This window comes from Bacillus rossius, chromosome 10, assembly GCF_032445375.1.
Source record: "Bacillus rossius redtenbacheri isolate Brsri chromosome 10, Brsri_v3, whole genome shotgun sequence".
Classification (NCBI taxonomy): domain Eukaryota; kingdom Metazoa; phylum Arthropoda; class Insecta; order Phasmatodea; family Bacillidae; genus Bacillus; species Bacillus rossius.
The window spans coordinates 56,134,999-56,147,772 of NC_086337.1; the positions used below are offsets into that span (position 1 = coordinate 56,134,999).

At 45.2% G+C, this 12,774-nt stretch overlaps 1 protein-coding gene across 4 annotated transcripts in view; it reads right to left on the reverse strand.

Moving 5' to 3' along the window:
- Positions 1-12,774, reverse strand: part of LOC134536225 (A disintegrin and metalloproteinase with thrombospondin motifs 9) — a 236,774-nt gene that overhangs the window by 113,463 nt on the left and 110,537 nt on the right. For all 4 annotated transcript variants that reach the window (XM_063375900.1, XM_063375902.1, XM_063375901.1 and 1 more), the window contains exons 2-3: positions 4,720-4,899; positions 2,535-2,686 (exon numbers count right to left, since the gene is read on the reverse strand). In XM_063375900.1, coding sequence (XP_063231970.1) covers positions 2,535-2,686; positions 4,720-4,899 — 332 coding nt within the window. The remainder of the gene's footprint in view (positions 1-2,534; positions 2,687-4,719; positions 4,900-12,774) is intronic.

Consider the following 12,774-nt stretch of genomic DNA (forward strand, 5'->3'; position numbering starts at 1 on the left):
TGCACTGGCCCACTGCACTGGCCCGCTGCACTGGCCCATTACACTGGCCCCACTGCACTGGCTCACTGCACTGGCCCGCTGCGTAGAGTAACTAATAAGACCAGTAAAAGTAATCCCAATAAAATTTGTGTCTACGTAAAATTAATAAAGGATGGTTATTATGATCAATACTCTGTAAAAATCAATGATGTTATGAGCAGTGATCTTTCTGTGTTGTCCAACGTTTTTTGCTAAATGTTTATCTAGTCTATGTGGCTTCATACACTTGTAACTCTCCAATTCCTAATACTGATATGGGCCTCGATTCTATTTCTGTACTCACCATTTCTGGAAGTCATGTCATCTGGGGAGTTAAGATCCTAAAAACGTCACGATCAAAATTTTAATGACTGTCGGTGGGCATGCCACAGTTTTAAATTAAAAATTTAAAAAAAAATAAGAGCGAGGGTTCGGAGACGAAAATAAGATTATTTTGACTGAAATGAGACCCAATAAAGGAACAAATCTTACACCGGAAGTGACTTTACGAACACGAAAGCAGTTAAAAACGTGGACACAAGACAGCTGGCTCGAACGGTACGACGGAAGCAGACGTGAAATAACAACAAAGATTGTCCGCGTCTCTACCAACACGATGCCGTGAAAATTTTTAAAAACATTTCAGCAGACAAAACAACACCCAACACAGTTCTAATTTCACTTCCGGGATGAGTCGCCCGATAAAGGCCTCTCTTCCACGACAGCGAGGTTTCCATGAAGTAAATGTCTACAATATAAAACCACAAAGTTTCCGTTTCAAAAACGAGTGTCGGTCTTACAATAACATTAAAAAAGATGAAAAAAAAAAAATTCTGACCACCATGCGCGTTTCAAAATGAAACGTCACAGACAGAGGGAATTTGAATCGTACACAAATATTTTGAAACACACGTAATTATTTGTCGGTAATTGATCCTTATTTACTAAGAGTTCATGGTTTAAGACATCTAAATTAAATTGTTATCTAATATCTTCGTAAAAATTTGCCATACATACGTGAGATCCTTTATGGCTCCGTTAATACACCATTCCATACATTCTGAACCAAAAATGTTCGTATGTGTGTATATACATGTATATATATGTATATACGTGTGTGTGCGCGTGTTTTCTCCTCGTATTTAAAACTTAATTTTAAATGTTGGTATTATTCTAGCGCACGGCTTTGTAGTGTACAGTTGTACAGTTGTACAGTTGGCCTGACGCCCAGCCACAGCGGGGGACGTCTGTCAGCGCGGCTCTGACTGGGGGTCCCCGGAAGTGGTGACCGTGTTACAGGGGCTATTCTCGCGGTCCTCCGCGCCAGGGCGTGGCTCGGAGACAGCGGGCCAACTGGAGTCAGTTCCCGGAGCTGACAGCTGAGACGCGACCACAGGCGCCGGCCTGGCACCGGGCAATCACCGCGGAACAAAGGCACTCAGCGAGTCTAGCGGCGGGCGGCGACTCAAACAGCCCGACGTGCTCCCAAGTGGTGGTTAACATCGCCCCGACAGATAGCGCCACTATAGCTAGCTAGTTCTTCTGTGAATTCATAGAGAGCGCTAATACTTATAATTAACCAATAATTTTAAATATTTCACGGAATTAAATAATAAATAAGAGTAAAAACATAAAATATTATTTAACGTTATTGTTCGTTAAACCTGATCCCTTATATACCTAATAACTGTTATAATATAGGCCATAATGTAAACAAGAACTATTTTAATTACAGAAATATCCTTTCAGCTTTGTGGAATTGTATCGAGAATCCTGGCAATTAATGTCTTGAGGCGTTTTTTACTATTGTTTATATTTTACTATGCGAGCCTGATAGCTATCCAGTGCCTTAGTTCGAGATAAAAACTAAAAACCGTAGACAATTAAAATACACAAGGACGAATAACAACAACACAGGCGAGAGTGTGAAAAAAAACGTAGTGGCAAGACGTGTGACCAAACATTTTTCATAGAAAAACAGTTAAATTATGTAATCTGGTTTCAAACGATTAATTACTTTTAAAGAAATTTGAAGAACTGAAGAATTATATTCCCCGTTAATCTGTTTAATTTTTAAAGTTTTTTCTGAGAGATAAGAAAGGTATTTTCGTTGTCATAATGTTTGTATCATGTGTATTAAACAGCTACAGTGTTCATACTGGGCATTGAGACTGTCATCTAGGAAGCCTACATTTCACACACGAGAGCGCCACACCCGAATGTTCCCCGAAGTTCATGCTCGCTTTTTTTTTTTTTTTATTATTTCACAGTATTTTTTAATGTAGCTATCCTAACCAAATCAACCGGCCACAATGTTTTAAAGTATTTATAATGTAGCTAACCTAACCTAATTGACCATTAGTTATCATGAGTTACAATGAACCAAAAAAAAAAAAAAACCGAAGATGCACGATCGGGCGTTTGGCTCTCTCGTCTGTGGAAAGAAGGCTTCCCGCTCTGAGCGCCTCGCTGCTGTCCGGCGCTAGTACAGGAAGGGGGTCTTGACGGGGACCCACCTGGATGTCCGGCAGCACGAACTCGTCCGTGTCGTGGTCCAGCAGCAGCCGGAACTTGCGGCCGAAGGCGGTGAACTCGTACTGGGGGTGCGGGTCCCACAGCTGCGCCATCTTGCGCCGGAAGTGGCCCGAGTGGTGTCGCAGCGGCCGTCCTGCGGCACACGGCCTCCCTCATCCAGCCACCAGACCACACACTCCTCCAACAACCACACACACCTCCAGCCACCACACACACCTCCAGCAACCACACACACCTCCAGCACAGACACACTTCCAGAGACCACACAATTACAGAGACCACACGCCTCCAACGACCACAAAGTAAAGGATAAATCCAAAAATGTAAACGAATTTAGGTGTCTTTTCCATCATCATGTGTTATTTCTTAAAAACAAACCTCGATAATCGTATTTACTATTTCTTACTTCATGTGCTAACCAGATCGAGAGTCGATATTACGAACGTGTATGTTGTGTCGTCAATAATTTATCGTTTTTTTTTTTTTTTAAATTTCAGTGTTTTATCTTACCATTGTACATTATTTTTCATTTCATAGCAGGGTTTTTTTGTTCTGATTTTCCCTAAAATGTTTTCAGCTTCCGAATAATGGACATAAGGCGATGGTCACCGACTGAACTACAAAGAATATAATCCATTGCAGTGGAAGAAGCCCTAAGGTTTGACACTGTGTACTGTGTGTGTGATGTTGTGTATTGTGCCATACCATTACTACCCCATGTAACAAAGATTGTGCCAATGATAAAGTGATCTTCAAACCAATCCCAAAATGCTATGTGCAATTGGCGTAACATATATATAATCCACCGTAAAATAATAAAGATGGCGCCACAATGCCACGACGGACAAGACATGACAATTCCGATTAAGCGTCTTACGGTGCTCCAGCACGACAGAATTAATAGCATAGGATCACAGTAGCACGACAATATCAACACGACCAACTCTAATACGGCTGTCGGTTAGTCTTCCTAGTCAAATGCGTCTATATACAGAACAGAATGCCCTATTTCCCGTTCACAGTTGATCATTTCGTTGTCTATTTCACAAAGTGAGATTAACTTTATCTAACAAGGATACAAGCTACAGATATGTTGATCAGGGACAGAAAATATTTCCGCTGATAGCTATGCTAAAGATTAAAAATAAACGTAATAAACAGTTGAAGGCACACAACGAATGTGAAGGTGTACCGAAAGGAAAAACGAAATTTCGTTCACCACGTAGGTAAATATTTTATAAATAATGTTCGCAGGCTTTCACGGCCATTGTCTGAAGTAGCTTGGCTTCTGGGTTGTAGCCGCGTCCTTGGCGAATAATAACTCACCGACGTTTCGGTCGCCACATTGCAGTCGCCATCATCAGGGAGCAGTTACTTACAGTAGGTAACTGCTCCCTGATGATGGCGTCTGCAATGTGGCAACCTAAACGTCGGTGAATTATTCGCCAAAGGACACGGTTACAACCCAGAAGCCGAGCTACTTAAAACATTTTATAAGTTTTAATTGTGTAAGGTTTCCGTTAGGGCCGTCGAAAGATTTTGAATATTGCTCTGATTAACTGAGCTGCACTGTGTAAGTGGGCGAAGGACGAATGTCTTAAAGCGGCAGGGTTTGATGAGCTCCACTAGCCCCCCCCCCCCCCCTCCTTGCTCTACGCCACGGCTGTTATCGTGTCGGTGTGGTATGGTCGCCGTGGGGGACGCACCACAACGCCGAAAACCATAACGCCGAATGCCCAATTGACCACAACGCCGAGAGCTAGAAAACTGCTGTGTACCACAACGCCGAAATACACTAACGCCGAAAAATGTCATTGCAGGACTGCCACAAAGGTTAGGTTAGTTAAGGTTAGGTTAGGTAAGGTTAGGTTAGGTTAGGTTAGGTTAGGTTAGGTTAGGTTAGGCTTGGTTAGGCTAGCCTAGATTAGGTTAGGTTGTGGTATTTCGGCGTTAAGAAACACACACAAATTCATTCAGTTGTTTTTCATTTTGCTCCTGTGGCCCCCTCCCCGCAGCAACATTTTTCGGCGTTGCTGATGTATTTCGGCGTTGTGGTACACAGCAATTTTCTAGCTCTCGGAGTTGCGGTCAATTTGTCACTCGGCGGTATTGTACGTTCGGCGTCGTGGTCGAGCCCCACGGGGGGCGTGTCCCCGGGACCAGCACCTGGGGCGTCCGGCGAGTCGGGCTGCAGGGTGGGCTCGGCCCAGTCGCCGCCGTGCAGGAGGTCGTCCCGGTGCAGCGGCGCCGGCGACAGCTTCAGCGGCTTCACGTACTCCACCTGGTGCCTGTCCGCCTGGTCGGCGATGCTGATGCGCCGCCCCTTCGAGCCCGCCGCCTCCGCCCCTGGGGACAAGAGCGCGGCCGTCAGCCCCTCTGCCCGCCGCCCCTTCGAGCCCGCCGCCTCCGCCCCTGGGGACAAGAGCGCGGCCGTCAGCCCCTCTGCCCGCCGCCCCTTCGAGCCCGCCGCCTCCGCCCCTGGGGACAAGAGCAGGGCCGTCAGCCCCTCTGCCCGCCGCCCCTTCGAGCCCGCCGCCTCCGCCCCTGGGGACAAGAGCAGGGCCGTCAGCCCCTCTGCCCGCCGCCCCTTCGAGCCCGCCGCCTCCGCCCCTGGGGACAAGAGCGCGGCCGTCAGCCCCTCTGCCCGCCGCCCCTTCGAGCCCGCCGCCTCCGCCCCTGGGGACAAGAGCGCGGCCGTCAGCCCCTCTGCCCGCCGCCCCTTCGAGCCCGCCGCCTCCGCCCCTGGGGACAAGAGCAGGGCCGTCAGCCCCTCTGCCCGCCGCCCCTTCGAGCCCGCCGCCTCCGCCCCTGGGGACAAGAGCAGGGCCGTCAGCCCCTCTGCCCGCCGCCCCTTCGAGCCCGCCGCCTCCGCCCCTGGGGACAAGAGCAGGGCCGTCAGCCCCTCTGCCCGCCGCCCCTTCGAGCCCGCCGCCTCCGCCCCTGGGGACAAGAGCAGGGCCGTCAGCCCCTCTGCCCGCCGCCCCTTCGAGCCCGCCGCCTCCGCCCCTGGGGACAAGAGCAGGGCCGTCAGCCCCTCTGCCCGCCGCCCCTTCGAGCCCGCCGCCTCCGCCCCTGGGGACAAGAGCAGGGCCGTCAGCCCCTCTCGAGGTCCGCCGACTGCTCTGCGGAGCTGGAAACTAGGTACAGTTCGATAGGAAGTTCTTTAAAATTTTATTCAAAACTTTTTTAATTTTAAATAACAGTATGTCCATAAAGTAAGGTCCTACTTTTTTTTTAGGTATCAACTATAAAATGTCGAGAGTTAATTCAAGGTAGATAGGCGCATGAGCGAATCATGATTTATTTATTTCTCGCCTGCAGTGCGAAAGAATGGATGCTTCCCCAAGTAGTAGAGGGTGAACCTGTAAACGGCGACAGGATGGAGCCCCTCCCCATTGGAATCTCTTTGTGCGAGAGTGGTTGAAGGTCGGAGTCCCTAACCGTTGGATCAGTCGTAATGGTCGAGACGACAGAGCTCTTTTTCGCTGGACTCCGCGTTCACCTGACAAATGCCATGCTATTATTTGTATTCCTTTGGGGAATTATAAAAGATCGTGTCTACGTTCCGCCGCTACCTAATGATTTGCCAGAGTTGAGACGCAGAATTGAAAAGGCTATTGCTTTCATTACTCCGGACGTGTTAACCAAAACATGGGGAAAATGGATTTCAGGTATTGTAACAAAAAAAAGTGTCTGTTTACCTTCAATAATGAATAGTTTTTAATTTTTAAAGTAAAACTGTGTAGTTAACATTTTTTGTAAATTATAGTTAATTTATCTTTTTTAAAAATTTATATTTATATTGTGTACTTTATCTCTGTCAGAAATCAGACCACTATAGGCTATATAATGTCACACATTGAAAAAAAAATTAAATTAATTAAATACTTCTTCCCGTAGTATAAGTGTGAACTATGTATTTTCTTAGCTCAGTCAATTTTTAAGTGATCCTTCTTTGTTTTACTATTTTACGGTTATCTTTATTTGTAAAAGTAATTTTTGTTTCAGATCTGTGGTTTGAGTGTAAAACAAGGGGCGTCCACGGCTTTGCTTCGCCACACAAAAATTAAGGCTAATAAATAAAATTAAATAAATATTCACATAAGCTGTGTCGAGTCGATGGAAGAACTGCAAACCTGTATTCTCTACCACAAATAGTATCCGATTTATTACCGAGTCTCTAATTGTTCCTTCCTTTTTTTTCCTTCTGTTTGTTGAAGAAGTGTATTTCCTCCCCAGTGCAGACTGCGAGTGTGACGAGTGTTTACACGGCGCGAACTCGGGTTTATCAACACCCCTCCCCCTTACCAACGGAGCAAGGGGCGGCAGCGGTAAACCACGTACGTTAATTGCGCTAATTGGTCGGTGGCTTGCTGATGCGGGGAGGAGGGTTGCACTCAGAGTCCCGAACACAACAGGCGAGTAAACAAACCCGCGGATGCGAGAGGCGGAGTGCCGACACGCCATAGAGCAAGGAGGGAGATAGAAGTGCGACTCCTGCAGCGGCAACTGAAACCATGCGTTGCGCGACGTGTGACGCTATCTGTTGGGTGGGCCCACAAATACTGACAAAAAAAATGTTTTAAAAAAAAGGAGGGGTTGTCTGTAAAGTCGGTTTACGGACGATAATTTTACGTGATAACGTCATAAGAAAACACTGATGAAAAATTGCATACTTTTAAATTTACAAATATTATTTACAGTTTTTTTGCAAATTTAATTAAAATAATTTGTTTAAATATAATAGTTAAAAATCCCGCCTTAAGATGTTTTGATATTATAGAAGATTTTCTCGCACGGTGGTTGGCCGGTTCTTGCACGCTCGGCTCAGGCGGAACGTGACGATTGTTCGTGCGTGCAGCCGGCGTTCATCAGTTTATAAGACGTTATCACGTCAAAAAAAAATCGGACGGGAGGTTCTAATCCAAAGTGTTAGCTTTATAGCTACTTGATGACTAGTGACAGAGAGCAGCATGGGGCAGATGAGTATTTAACAACAGGAAGATACAAGCCCACAAGGGATAAGCTACAGGAGAAAAGAGCAAGACTAGACTACCACTGGAACCCCGTGACGCATAGCAGCATTGCAGACACCAGCTCGGGGCAAGAACCCCAGGCGTTCGCGGCGCCTGTCTGCGGCGGAACAACCACAACACTACTTACTTTCAGGTGCTTAATATTTTGTCTGAAAACTTTAAAAATAACATGGGAATCCTTCTTTTCACAGACGAGAGAGCCAAAAGACCGATCGTGCATCTTCGGTTATTTTTTTTGTTCATTGTAAATAAATATGGCGGTGTTGATAAAAGGATACTAATGGTCAATTAGGTTAGGTTAGCTACGCTATAAATACTTTAAAACATTGTGGACGGTTGATTTGGTTATGATAGCTACATTAAAGATACGGGAAAAAAAAGGGATGAACTTCGGGGAACTTCGGGTTTTGACTCTCTCGTCTGTGAGCTTTCCTAACTGCATAGCCGCAAAGTTATGAGTGTTGAAAATCACAACTTCAGTTTCAATTGCAAACAAATCACTAGAGACCGGAAAAATTCGCGGGTTCAATGACCTGCAGGATGAACTCCACAGTTCTACGTACACTCGGTCAAATGTCACCCACTCATTGGCTGCTGTGTTTTGAGACGTCCCAACGTAGCAGCCTGTGATTCGATACAGCTTTGGCCGGGTGTTTCTAATTGGCCCAGAGTCATCCAGGTGAGTTGTGAGCCAATAGCAGAGGCAGCACTGAGGTATAACTATTTGTATTTTAGCCTATCGCGAAACGAATTCGCGAATTTTTCCGGTCTCTACAAATCACACGTGCAAAGAAGCAGCATGCTTATTTCATTGCTACCAAAGATAACTCAACACTGTCAAAAACAAAATTCCAAAGTATAAATATACTGCATACACTCAATGCGCCACTCCGTTAAAGCACCATTTCGTAAATTCTGAACTAATGATTAAGGACCGGAAAAATTCGCGGGTTCAATGACCTGTGGGATGAACTCCATAGTTGTACGTACACTCGGTCAAATGCCACCCACTCATTGGCTGCTGTCTTGTGAGACGTTCCAGCGTAGCAGCCTGTGATTCGATACAGCTACGGTTGCGTGTTTCTCATTGGCCCAGAGTCATCCAGGTGAGTTGTTAACCAATAGCAGAGGCAGCACTGAGGTATAACGATTTGCATTTAAGCCTATCGCGAAATGAATTCGCGAATTTTTCCGGTCTCTACTAATGATGTAGGCTATACTCTATATTTAAAACTTGATTTTTGATGTTGGCATTACTCAACCGCGCCTTTTTTTTTGTGTGTGTGGCCGTATCCCGCCTGTTCAGTTGCGCCCCCTGGACACGGGAGGGGGAATGGCAAGTGTCGGGCTGGCGGGCAGAACAACGCGACTCTGTGCACTCTGGCCGGCGAGCTGCCAGGCCATCTGGGCCGTACCGCAACTACGGCACGTGCCCGTCTTACGGCGCCGCCGCCCCTCGCTTGCGGTACGCTGCCCGCCTCCCTTTCGAACACCCTACAAAACCTAGGAGATGCTGTGCGGGCACACATACGGTGCGCAGAGCTTCAGGAATGACAACGCGATTTTCAAAACTACTCCAGATTTGCGAGTGGGGTCTGTTAACAAAAAAAAAAAAAAAAAAATCTAAGAATTCGCTAAGAACCGATAAGTAGTTTGGTTCCCGTATTAAGTTTTTAACTGTGATTTTAGAAGTGTTAAACAGACTAAAAGGCATGGAGTAAAATGACCGGTACAGATTCTTGAAAGCACTCCGCCATACACTCAACGGTCATCGCTCAAATCTCGTAGTTGTCCTGTGCACGACGAGAAGACTGCGCGCCAGTCCAGAGGAGACACCGCGCTAGAAGCACCAGCGAGCGTCGCGCTTATCATCCCGCCTCACTAACACACATACACACCCCTGACGAGGCGGGCCCTCTTAAATGACAACAATGGGAAACAACGGTCACAAATTTTAACATACCTCAAAAGTATTGTATAGTAGGACGCTATTTTGGCGGGACTAGAGAACGTTTTTATAATTATCAATAACATTGCAAGAAATTGGCCGAGACATTACAATGCTCAGGTGTAATTCTTGCATTAAAAATTAATTAATGCTATATCACTTATGTCCCACTAGCAAATATTGTAAATTTAAAAAAAAATGTGTGGTTGTTAGAATGGTTAGTTAAGAAATTTTTATATAATCTTTATTTATTTATAAGTTGAAAAACTGCGCTCACAAATTACTGGTCAAACGTCACGTGGTAATCATTTGGTAGTTAATACAGTTGCTTACTGACACTGCCTTCAGGTGTCGTATACATCACGAAATATCGTTGGCTGAGATCAACTGGAAGCCTAAGATGTACATCAAGTTCTGTCCCTGCCCGAACACACCCGAATATTCACATTCCGCCAACCTCGGGTTTATTTATATATATTCATATTTCTCTGTTTATTTTAATGTAGCTATACTAACCTAACTAACCGTCCATAGTGTTTTAAAGTGTTTTAATGTAGCTAACCTAACCGACCACTTTTAATATTTGAATTCATTTTTCCTGCGCAAAAATAAAACTAATCCCGAGGTTGGCCGAAGGTGAATATTCGGGCGTGTTCGGGCAGGGACAAGAGCTCGATGGACATCTCCGGCTTCTCGATATCAACAGTAAGGTTTCGATTGTGAGCCGACTTCGTACAGGTAGCTTGTGTTGTTGCTTGTGGAACCAGTCTAAGGGCGCGGTTCACCACCGCACGGGGCCTCCAGACTAGGGATGGGTAGTTCGCGAACTACCAGTTCATTTGGAACTGTTCTGACGAGCGAACTAGGTGACTAGTTCGCTGTTACCAAAAACAATCGTTCTTTCGTTCTTTGCGTGTTTCTCGTCTCCTACTCTGTTTGGTCCTTACTGCGCATGCGCGAAAGATACCCCCCCCCCCCAACCATACCACTGTCACCCAGTATGCCACGTCTTTCTTTCTTGCTTTCTTCCCTCTCTTACGTTTGTTCTTTATTTGGTCTCATCCCCCCCCCTACCTATATTTCCCCATCGCTTCGTCAGTTCCAAGCAGAGACGTTCCAAGTACTGATCTGAACTACGAAGACCGAAGAGAAAGGGAGTACATATACACACTGAACTAGCTAGTTCAAAGACATAGATAGTTCACACAGTAAGTTTATTTAATTGCGTAGTTAGGCTGTCGGTCATTATTTTCGTTTCGTTCTTTCTTGCGCAATGATTTATCGTTTGACGATCGTGAACTCTTAATTTTTATCTAATATTCTTTAGACATTTACATTACATATTGACATTAAAAAACGTGTCACATAAATAAGTGTAATTACGTTAAATTTCAGATAGCCTATACAACCTGAAATTAAACTTTCATTACACATAGACCACACATTACAAAACTACACTAAAATTTAAAGAAACATAATAAAACTTACCTAATACGAAAAAAAAATCAGCTTAGGTTGTCACAGATGAGAAAACACTATACCATTATTTTGTTTTGTACACATGTGAAAATAAGCACTTTACTTGCAGAAAATAAATTAATACACATTCAAAAATGTAAGAAGTGTGTGAAAGAAAACAATATGATAGTCGCTCATTTGTAATGGGAGATATTGTTTACAAGCATCGGATTACTGTGTGCCTCTTTTATTTATAGAAAAAGAAATGCCCATAAAACAAAAAGTCTGTAACGATTGTGTTGGTGTAATGTATGGAATATTTTGTTTAAACATTGGAAACCGCGATACAGTCCGCGACCGATGTAGTTCAATAGAACGGTTCCTAAAGAACTAGTCTTTGAAGTGACTAGTTCCGAACGAACTAGTTCGTTCCAAAGAACTATATTTCCCATCCCTACTCCAGACTGTCTGTGGTGTTGCTGGGAGGCCGGGAGGGCTCGACCACGTGACCACGTGATAGGGCAGAGGGGGGGAGGAGGCCACAACTGTCTGGGTGACGTCAGCGGCCATTCACGGCGGCAGAGGTCAGCGCGCCAGTATTTATACCACTGACTTCGCGCCTCGCCGAGTTCAACAGCCCACCTGCTCCCTACACTCTGTTCCAGACGAGGCGAGACATGAATCTGTACGATTTTTTAAATAGGTTTTTCTACGAGACATTTTCTAATTTCCGTTGACGTTTTGTTGGTACCATACGGGTGAACATACCAACTGCCATCAATCGGACTGACGTAAAAACAACTCCAGGTTTTCGCACAAAGGCGTGGGAGCTGTCCGGTGTTTGTCTCTGCCACTGCCTCAGTCTCTGCCTCTGCCTCTGTCTCTTCCTTTGTCACTGTGTCTGTCTCTGTCTCTGTCTCTGACTCTGTCTATGCCTCTGCCTCAGCCTCAGTCTCTGCCTCTGCCTCTGTCTCTGTTCTGTCTCTGCCGCCACTGGGAGCGCGAGGCAGCGCCGACTGAAGAGTGCGGCTGTTCCGTCACTACGACACGGCCATCACGCGGCCAGGCGTTTATTTACAGTGACCGCCGCGAATACCCTCCCCCGGGGCGCGGGCCGCCTGAAATACCCGCGTGCCGTGAGTCAGCCGCCCTGCTGGGGCTGTCGCCGGGCGCTTTCCGTCCACTCGTACTCATTCACGGCTGGATCACTGATTTTATTTTGTAATAATGTCATTTGTGAACAAACTGTTGCTTTATCTTCTTATTATGATTATTTTGACACGTACAATATTTGAGGTGTCGAGGAAACCATTTTACAATTTATTTTTTTTAATAAAGGTGCGTATTAACAAAAGTTATACCGTCGGGTTGGAGTCCTTGTTTTTTTTTTTTTTTTTTAATCGCGCTCGTTGAAAGAATGCTGTGTTTTTGCACATAAGTGTCTGATTGTATTAAAAATAATAAATAGGATGCATGAGTATTAAATGATGTGTAGCGCCTCAACTGCAAAGGGATCGGGAGACCTCGGTTAAACGTCTGTAACGTTTATGTTCATTTTTGTGCGCCCATTTGTTTGAATGTAACAGTAGATTCTTTGAGGGCACTGATTGTACATTCCTATTGTGGTATGTATAGCTACCACTTTAAATAAAGCCAATTTGTGTGTATTGCATTAATTGGGAATTTACGTAAATTAATATATATATTTTAGAAGCCAAATATGGTTATGAATTGTGAAACAACTAGTTGAGCCTAGCATTCTAAAATACCATCAATGAA